At 40.4% G+C, this 10670-nt stretch overlaps 1 protein-coding gene across 2 annotated transcripts; it reads right to left on the bottom strand.

Annotated features, from left to right (window-relative positions):
- Positions 1-1754: 1754 nt before the first annotated feature.
- LOC132478605 (protein tyrosine phosphatase type IVA 1-like) lies at positions 1755-2276 on the bottom strand. Of its 2 annotated transcripts, none has more exons than XM_060081874.1 (2): positions 1941-2276; positions 1755-1883 (listed from the first exon to the last, which is right to left on the bottom strand). In XM_060081874.1, exons 1-2 carry the CDS (start codon positions 2274-2276, stop codon positions 1755-1757), a joined length of 465 nt encoding a protein of 154 aa, XP_059937857.1. The 2 variants fall into 2 exon arrangements, with proteins under 2 accessions (XP_059937857.1, XP_059937858.1); XM_060081875.1 differs by having other exon boundaries at positions 1755-2078; positions 2172-2267.
- Positions 2277-10670: the final 8394 nt, after the last annotated feature.

Genomic DNA, 10670 nt, shown 5'->3' with positions numbered 1-10670 from the left:
GACACGAGTTCCAGCCCTGGTCCGGGAAGACCCCACATGCCGCGGAGCAATTAAGCCCGTGCACCACAACTACTGAGCCTGCGCTCTAGAGCCGCAAGCCACAACTACTGAGCCTATGAACCAAAACTACTGAAGCCCTTGCTCCTAGAGCCTGTGCTCCACAACAAGAGAGCCACCGCAATGAGAAGCCTGCGCATCACAAGTAAGAGTAGCCCCCGCTCGCCGCAGCTAGAGAAAAGCCTGCACGCAGCAACGAAGACTCAACGCAGCCAGAAATAAAATAAATTTTAAAAAAAAAAGCCATTCACCTTAAAAAAAAAAAAGAAGAAAAAAAGAAATAAACCTTTGTTGTTGTAACCTACTGAGATTTGGGCATCATTTGTTACCATATCAGAATCTAGCTCAAGATTGTCAAAGTGTGGTTCAGCCCTTTCAGAAGGTTCCATGAGGTCGAAACTTTTTACAGTGATATTAACATCATTACCCATTTTTTTCAATGACGATAAATGCATTTCATCATTTATTTAAGGTTTAAGCCCTCGCACTAGATTTTTACAAGCTGGTGAACACTGACAAATTATTTCTCCCACAGAACTATAACCACATGTTCCCGGACAGTATAAATATATGGTTGAGCTAATGTTAATACACATCACCATTTTATCAATTACATAATAAAACAAATTGTCAAGTATCCAAATATTAAGCTACACAGCTCAAAAGGCATATAAAGTATTAAATGTAAACCCACTTCTTTTTTTTTTTTTTTTTGCAAGAGAGGTTGGGAATCACACTTCAAACAAAACTAAGTTGGTAAACAACTTCAGATAAGTTTGAAGAATAATTACAAGAATTTCAGAAATTTTATGATTAAGAATTGTTTTAGCTACAATAACAAAGTATTTCTACCTTTTAAAAAATATTTACTAAGTTAAAGGGCATGTTCTATATGTCCTGCACAAGACAAAGGCAACACTTTACTAAAAGTACTTAATAGCCCCCTCCCATTCTTTCATCAGGCCCCCCCTGTAAGTTGCACCCCAAAGTGCAAACATTAAAACTAACTGTAAGGCTTTTTTGTCTGGAGACATTAAAAACATGTGCTTCTGTACAATGTAGATTTTCAAAATGGAGGTCTCCTATAACAGCACAAAATGAGATTTCAGAAAGACATTAGATAATCACTGTAAGACTTGGTTAATTAAAAAAAGAACAAAAGGAGCAAATCTGATGTATACTGGTATGAATGTGGGAATTGTGAGCAAAGAGCCTTACAGGCCCTACTTTTCTATGTTTGAAATGATGGAAGGAATAAACCACACAAGGTCCAGAGTGTTCATAGTTCCTGGGATTTTAGTCCTATATGATATGAAAAATATACAAGTATTGTCCTGGGTATTTTGGCACCTAGTCTTTCTAAATTTCTTATATATTGATAAGATTCTGGCATGGAAACAGATTTAAAGACATGACTCAATACTGCATGATTTCAGGAAAGGTCAATTGGTACAAATGATAAGCACATTTTAAATGCTGAACAGCAAGAATCCTTTGCTAAGTGTCCAAGTAGGTTGATCATAACCCAAACACAGAGGTTACAATTCTGCCAGGTTTCTGGCCTGGTAAAACTGCTTTTCAACACTCCTATGGAAGCTTCATCGGACTTCACCAAGACAACGTGCTGGCTAACACATATGACAAATTCCATCCCATCTAGTTTCCACTTCCAAGCAATGGCATCAGGCACCCCAGTTTTACTGAAGGCAACAGTTGTTTCTATGACCATTGGAGTCTTTGAAGCACAGCCACATTTTAGGACAATGCTTCTCCAAATACAAAAGTTGCTTGCTGTTAAAAGCTCCAAGCCGCTTTTGTCTTATGAACTGTACTGCATCTTCATATTTCATTCCACCTTCAATTAATGCTAGGGCGACAAGCACTGGAGCTCTCCCAAGGCCTGCAACACAATGAACGGCAATACAACAACCAGGGTCTTCATGGAACTTAATTTTCACAAGACTTAACCAATCATCAACAATCTGGTTAGATGGTGGTGTGCCATCATCAAAAGGCCAGTCGAGAACATGGAGGCCTTCTTTCTCCACGAGAGTGGTGTCATAAGTTGCTTCACATAGTCTTACTATTGTGGTAACTCCATACTTCTTAAGGTCCTCTATAAATTTGTTTAAGGTCACATTTGTTGGATTGTGTGTAATAATAAATCTCATGTTCTTGTAAGTGACTTCCACAGGAGCTGTGTGGATCATTTGAGCCATGTTAATTTAGTTAAAAAACACTCAATAGGGTTATGAAAGAATTTTAAAAATTGAGTACAGAAATGATGCAAAGAAACTGAGTCTACTTCAATATACTCCACTTGAAATTCTCAGTGCTTTTGAGTATGAAATTGGGAGTAATGGGAAATGAAATGAACCTCCTAACAAAAAGCAGCAATTCTTCAATCCAGTAATACTCAGGCAGTAGAAAGGAAGTACAATGCTCTGAGGATTTCAGTTCCACACTTCTGTGTCCAGGTTAACCACTTTTATGGGGGCTTCTTGGTGGAGTAGTAATGAATTTCTACAGTTCACTTGTCTGCACAGAGGTCATGCTGTGCCTGGCAGTAATCTCCACTGCCCTTCTGAAATTCCATAAATGGGTGACCAAGAACACCACAGAACCTGTCTCCAGCCTGTTCTCTTGGTGTAGGTTTGGTTATCCCAAGAAAGGTCCACTCCTGCAGCTTCACTCTTAGGGCACCAAATGCTCATTATCCATTTTTGCTCTCTTTCTCTCATGAATGTTCAGTGGAGTATGCAGAGGCAAACATGAGAATCCAACACTCTTCTGTTAAGTCAGGTATGAAAGAGATTTGCAGAAATGTACAATAATGCCATTCTTCTATTTCCATTAAAAATGCATCATTTATGTTAACACACAGAGGGCTTATTTTTATTTATTTATTTTCAAATTATTTATTTATTTATTTATGGCTGCGTTGGGTCTTCGTTGCTGTGCGTTGGCTTCTCATTGCGGTGGCTTCTCTTGTTGTGGCGCACGGGCTCTAGGCGCACGGGCTTCAGTAGCTGTGGCACACAGAATCAGTAGCTGTGGCGCATGGGCTTAGCTGCTCTGCGGCATGTGGGATCTTCCCAGACCAGGGATTGAACCCGTGTCCCCTGCACTGGCAGGCAGATTCTTAACCACTGCGCCACCAGGTAAGTACTTTTTTTTTTTTTTTTTTCTTCAGTACGCAGGCCTCTCACTGTTGTGGCCTCTCCCGTTGAGGAGCACAGGCTCTGGACGCGCAGGCTCAGCGGCCATGGCTCACGGGCCCAGCCGCTCTGCGGCATGTGGGATCTTCCTGAACCAGGGCACGAACCCATGTCCCCTGCATCGGCAGGCAGACTCTCAACCACTGTGCCGCCAGGGAAGCCCCCCTTATTTTTTTTTTTAATTTTTTTTTTTTGCGGTACGCGGGCCTCTCACTGCTGTGGCCTCTCCCACTGTGGAGCACAGGCTCCGGACGCGCAGGCTCAGCAGCCATGGCCCACGGGCCCAGCCGCTCCGCGGCACGTGGGATCCTCCCGGAGCAGGGCATGAACCCGCGTCCCCTGCATCGGCAGGCGCACTCCCAACCACTGCGCCACCAGGGAAGCCCCCCACCTTATTTTTTTTTTTTTTTTTTTACAAATTTAATCAGTTATACATATACATATGTTCCCATATCCCCTCCCTTTTGCGTCTCCCTCCCACCCTCCCTATCCCACCCCTCCAGGCGGTCACAAAGAACCGAGCTGATCTCCCTGTACTATGCGGCTGCTTCCCACTAGCTATCTACCTTACGTTTGGTAGTGTATATATGTCCATGCCGCTCTTTCACTTTGTCACAGCTTACCCTTCCCCCTCCCCATATCCTCATGTCCATGCTCTAGTAGGTCTGTGTCTTTATTCCTGTCTTACCCCTATGTTCTTGATGACATTTTTTTCTTAAATTCCATATATATGTGTCAGCATACAGTATTTGTCTTTCTCTTTCTGACTTACTTCACTCTGTATGACAGACTCTACGTCCATCTTATTTTTTATTTTTATTTTTTTTCACATCTTTATTGGAGTATAATTACTTTACAATGTTGTGTTAGTTTCTGCTGTACAACAAAGTGAATCAGCTATATGTATATCTCCTCCCTCTTGAGCCTCCCTCCCACCCTCCCTATCCCATCTCAGAGCACTTATTTATAGTTATATTTATTTATTTATTTGCGGTACGCGGGCCTCTCACTGTTGTGGCCTCTCCCGTTGCAGAGCACAGCCTCCGGACGCGCAGGCCCAGCGGCCATGGCTCATGGGCCCAGCCGCTATGCGGCATGTGGGATCCTCCCGGACCGGGGCACAAACCCACATCCCCTGCATCAGCAGGCGGACTCTCAACCACTGCGCCACCAGGGAAGACCAAGAGGGTTATTTTTAAATGAACAAACTAGTATTTTAAAGTTTTGGTTTAATTCCTAAGATGGTAAATATGAAATATGATTTTATAAGAATATATATACACACAAATACATAAAATATATTTATTAGTATAAATTTAAAGATACCCACATTGTGGTAGCTGGTCTCCAAGATGGCCTGCGTTGACTATCCTCGACTCCTGATAGCATGCCCACATCCAACAGGGCTAGGTACCAAGAGAGTATTGAGGAAATAATAATGTGTGGCTTCTGAGGCTAGGTCATAAAAGATATTTCAATATCTGTAGTGCTGTTTCTTAGATCACCTGATATGGGGGAAGCCAGCAGCCATGACATGAGGACGCTCAAGTATGCCTGTGGAGAGGCTCGCGTGGAGAGGAATGGAGGCTTCCTGCTAATAGCTGGCCCCAACTTACCCATCCTGTGACTGAGCCATCTGGCAAGCAGATCCTTCATCCTTAGTCTAGCGTTCAGATGACTACGACCTCCCAAGAGATCCCAAGTCATAAAATCCCAGCCAAGCTGCTCCCAAATTGCAGGCCCACAGAAACCCAGAGAAAATAAATGATTAGTGTTGTTTTAAGTCATTAAATTTTGGGGTGATTTGTTACACAGCAATAGATAACAAATACACACATAAGCAAAAAAGCTGTTTGGCATTCTCCATTTTAAAAAATGGAAAAGGGCCTAAAACCAGAACCTACCTTATCCTCACTGACAAAATCACATCATATTACCCTCCTTTTCAAAAACTCTGAGCGGCTTTCCCAGTTTGCTCCTCAGACCAAACCTCTCTGAGTCTTGAACAAGCCTAGCTCGTTCCTGCCTTAGGGCCTTTGCACTAACAGTTCCATTTCCCAGATCTTATCTTTCCTTTTAGGCATCAGATCAAATCTCATTTTTTTTCCAGCTAGGACTTCTGAGACCACCCAACCTAACAGTAGCGCCCCCATTCCTTGCCAGTTACACCATTTCGGTTTATTTTCTTCACAGCACTTACCACTATCAGAAAGTATATAATTTGTTTTCTTGTTTGTGGTCTATATTTCCGCCCTAGAATGTAAGTCCATAGAACAAGGACCTTTTCTGTTTTACTCACTGCTATATCCCCTAAGTAAAGAATTTAGTATGTTCTTTTTTTTTAATTTAAAAAAAAATTTATTTATTTTCTTTTTGGCTGCATTGGGTCTTCTTTGATGCGCGTGGGATATCTCTAGCTGCAGCGAGCAGGGGCTACTCTTTGCTGCAGTGCACAGGCTTCTCATTGCAGTGGCTTCTCTTGTTATGGAGCACGGGCTCTTCATGCGTGGGCTTCAGTAGTTGTGGCACACGGACTCAGTAGTTGTGGCTCACGGGCTCTATAGCACAGGTTCAGTAGTCGTGGCGCACGGGCTTAGTTGCTCCGCGGCATGTGGGATCTTCCCAGACCAGGGCTCAAACCTGTATCCCCTGCATTGGCAGGCAGATTCTTAACCACTGTGCCACCAGGGAAGCCCCAAGAATTTAGTAGGTTCTTAATGAATATTTGTTGAATGAGTGAAAAAAAAATGAATCTCTCTGATCTTCAGTTTTTTCATTTGTAACGTGAAGATAATATTATCTACCAGGAAGTGAGGTTTTAAAGATTAAAGATATGTTTAGCACAAAGTCTGTGAACAGAAAAAGGTAGCATTTACCACCCGGCAAAAATATTTTGAGATAATAATTCAAGTTGTTCTCTCTCATTGTTTTTCTTGATTCCTGAGAGGAAGTGCTTAGAAAAAAAAATCAGCTTATATCATAGAACAAGGACTGATTTCCCAATATGTAAAAAACTTTAACAAATAGATCCAGAAAAGATCAACCACCGAATTGAAAATGGGTAAAGGAACATTCACAGAAAAGGAAATACAAAGAGCATTCAAATATGCTCAACCTCACTTAAAATAAGAGAAATGCAAATTATATCTATACTAGATACCATTTTTCACTTAACAGCCTGGCAAAGATCAATTTTGCTAGATAGTGCCAAATTGCCTTACACTGGGGTTGCACCAGACTCCTATGTAAGGCAATTTGGCACTATCTAGGAAAATTACAAATGCACATATCTTTCCACCCAGCAATCCCATTTCTAGGAGTTATTCTACAGATACACTCAGACATATGGGATATGACTTATGTAATAAAGGTATCTACTGCAGCATTACAGTATCTAGCAGCTATATGGTGTTTGTCAGACAAATACCTATAAAATAGTGACACAGAAAAGGGCTGCACAGATATATATTTAATTATTTAATTTTACAAATACATATGGAGTGCTTACTATGATGTTCAAAGTGCTTTAAAAATAGTAATTAGTTTAATCCTCATAATAATCCTTTGAGGTAGGTGGTAACTGCACCCATTTTATACATGGGAACACTGAGGTTAAAAACCTGCTTGAGGTCACACAGCTAGAAGATGTCAGTGCTGGGATTTGAACCCCAGCAGCCTGACTTCAGAGTCCATGCTCTTCACGTTGCTCTCTGCTGCCTCTCAGTGTAGGGCAAAATGGAAAACTGATACGGTGATACTAAAATCTGACAGGATAGATTTCAAGAGATAAAGGATTATTAGGAATACAGGTGTCATTCCTTGATGATAAACAATTTGCCAGGGACGAAGTAACCTAATAGTTATATGACTCTAACAACATCAAAATATTTAAGTCAGAAATACAAGGGAAGACTGTAAAATCTACAAATATACTGGACATTTTAATATACTTTTCTCCAAAAAACAGATGACAGATGAAACAAAAATAAAATGACATTAGCAACATATAAAAGATTCAATGATATAACTAACAAACATTAATATATAAATATTAGAAAATATGTTCAAGTACACATGGAACATTATAAAAATTGACATACTATGCCACTAAAGTATCAACCAATACCAAAAAATCGACATCATACAGAACACATCCTATGACCACAGTATGATGAAGTTAGAAATCAAAAACAAAAAGGTAAGTTTTTTTTTGTTGTTGTTAAAGATAAAACAAAATGCACTACTCTGGAATTAAAAAAACCACATTTCTAAATAATTCATGATAGGAGAATAAAACAATTACAATGGAAATTGTAATATATCTAGAACTGCAACAATGAAAAACGATATATCAAAAGCTGTGAGATTCCTTTTAAAAAGTTGTAAAATTCAGCTAAGTAACCAGAGAGAAATGTATGACCTTAAATGTATATGCTATATTAGAAAATAAGACAGACTGAAAATGAATCAGCTAAGTGTTCACCTTGAGAGGTCAGAAAATGAAGAGTACACCCAAAGATTACAGATGGTCAGAAATAATAAAGGATAGAAATTAATGAAATTAAGAAAAATTAATGAAATTAATGAAAAAATTAAGAAAAAAGAAAACAGTACACTCCTACAAATTAGCATGGCAAAGACAAACAAATGATCCAATAGAAAAACCCACAAGGGATATAAACAGGCAATTCAAAGATGAGGAAATTTTTTTTGACTTTTTTCACTCAGAGTGGTTTTTATTTGCATTTCTTTTATGGCTAATGATGTTGAACACCTTGTTATGTGCTTATTTGCCACTTGTATATCTTATTTGGTATAATATCTTCATGTCTTTTGCTCATTTTCTTTTTTTTTTTTTGTATCTTTATTGGAGTATAACTGCTTTACAATGTTGTGTTAGTTTCTGCTGTACAACAATGTAAATCAGCTGCGACCTCCCTGGTGGTGCAGTGGTTAAGAATACGCCTGCCAATGCGGGGGACACGAGTTTGATCCCTGGTCCGGGAAGACCCCACATGTCGCAGAGCAACTAAGCCCGTGTGCCAAAACTACTGAAGCCCGTGTGCCTAAAGCCCGTGCTCCACAACAAGAGAAGCCACCGCAGTGAGAAGCCCGTGCACCGCAAGGAAGAGTAGCCCCCGCCCGCTGCAACTAGAGAAAACCTGTGCGCAGCAATGAAGACCCAACACAGGCATAAATAAATAAATAAAAATTAAGAAATAAACAAAAAAACAAAGTAAATCAGCTATATGTATATATACATCCCTATATCCCCTCTCTCTTGAGCCTCCCTCCCACCTTCCCTATCCCACCCCTCTAGATTGTCACAAAGCATCAAGCTGATCAAAGATGAGGAATTTTTTTTTTTTTTTTTTTTTTGCGGTACGCAGGCTTCTCACTGTTGTGGCCTCTCCCGTTGAGGAGCACAGGCTCCGGACACGCAGGCTCAGCGGCCATTGCTCACGGGCCAAGCCGCTCCGCGGCATGTGGGATCTTCCCGGACCGGGGCACAAACCCGTGTCCCCTGCATCGGCAGGCGGACTCTCAACCACTGCGCCACCAGGGAAGCCCAAAGATGAGGAAATTTTAATGGCAGATAAATGTATTAAAAGTGCTCAGACTCACTAGTAGTTAAATGCAAATTAAACGAGTAATGCAAATTAAATTAGATGCTCTTTCACACCCCTTTGACTGGCAAAAATTAAAGTATATCAAAAGCAAGTTTTAGTAAAAATGTGAAGGCAAGGGTGGGAATGCAAACTGGGACAAGCCCTTGGGAGAGCAATATGGTGACATCCACAAGGTTTATGCCCTTGAACTCAGCAATTCTGTTTCTAGGTATGTCCTGGTCTCCAAAGAGAGGTGGGCACCCCTCAGACACAAGATAATCACAGAGGTGCCAAAAGGAAGCATTAGTATTTAAATATATTTTTTTATCCAAAAGAAAAACAAGTAAGTTTTACTAATCTTTAGGAAACAGACTGATGCTGGTGCCCTCCCTGTGCTCGTCAGAGATCCTGGGTCATGAAGTAAAGCAAGTGAGTTATCTGGGTAAAGGGTAAGGGAGCTTTATATTTGGAGGGGCTGTCTGTGTTCTCTTTTCAGGGTTTGGTGGCGTGTTTTTCACTGTTCTCCACAGTTTACATATCCTCAGATAAATGGAATTACAAATTATACTATTTGGATTTTCCTAGCCCCCAAAAGTGAACAAGAGGCTTAACAAGATTCCTCCAAAGAAGCAAGATTAAGATTACAAAAAATCCTAATGACTCACACACAAAAATCCTAATGACTCAGGTTCAGTGAGAGAGTCAGCTGGTCAATGGGTGAGAATATCACTGAAGTTCAAGAGAAACTCTTGCCAGTAATGAATCCTTAACACTACTGAACTGTACATTTAAAAGTGGTTCAGATGGTAAATTTTATATCATGGGCATTTTGCCACAATTAAAAAATTTTAAAAATAATAAATAATAAGGTGGGAAAGTAATGAAGCATATTCAGTCACATTATTTTCACTAAAGATTTTTTAAAAAGAATATTTACTTGGCTTCCCTGGTGGCGCAGTGGTTGAGAGTCCGCCTGCCGATGCAGGGGACATGGGTTCGTGCCCCGGTCCGGGAAGATCCCACATGCCGCGGAGCAGCTGGGCCCAGGAGCCATGGCTGCTGAGCCTGCGTGTCTGGAGCCTGTGCTCTGCAACGGGAGAGGCCACAACAGTGAGAGGCCTGCGTACTGCAAAAAAAAAAGAATATTTACTTATTTATTTGGCTGCACCGGGTCTTAGTTGTGGCATGTGGGATCTAGTTCCCTGACCAGGGATCAAACCTGGGCCCCCTGTATCGGGAGCGTGGAGCCTTAGCCACTGGACCACCAGGGAAGTCCCTCACTAATGATTTTTGTACTATAAATAAATAAATATTTGTAGTATATTATTTCCTTCTCTTTTCAATTGCCCTTTTTACAGTAATCTTTTTGTATATCTTATGATGGACACACTAATTTGGAATAGTGGTTCACATATGTAATTCATAAATAAATACATATTCATATTTTAGGGGTGCATAGCAAAAATATTTTTCCTGCTAAGAGGATGTGGCAAAAATATGTTTGATGCTCGCTGGCCTAGAGAAACCTTTCCACGATAAGAGCTACATGTATCAACATGGGTAAATATTTTCAAGATCTTAAGTGAAAAAAGCATACTGCAGAATGAAAAGTCTAACATGCAAAACAATGTGATATATTGTTTATGGATACATACACACATATGTTATAATATGTATTACGTATGTACTATGTTTAAAAACATTCAAGAGGAGGACAAATACCAAATTCAGGAATAGAGGTTACCTCTTGGTAGGGTAGGAAGCAAAGGAGATTGGAGGCATTATT

Source organism: Mesoplodon densirostris, chromosome 18, assembly GCF_025265405.1.
Source record: "Mesoplodon densirostris isolate mMesDen1 chromosome 18, mMesDen1 primary haplotype, whole genome shotgun sequence".
Classification (NCBI taxonomy): Eukaryota; Metazoa; Chordata; class Mammalia; order Artiodactyla; family Ziphiidae; genus Mesoplodon; species Mesoplodon densirostris.
Note: the sequence above shows the minus strand (reverse complement) of the source record. Positions and strands in the feature narration are given on the sequence as shown.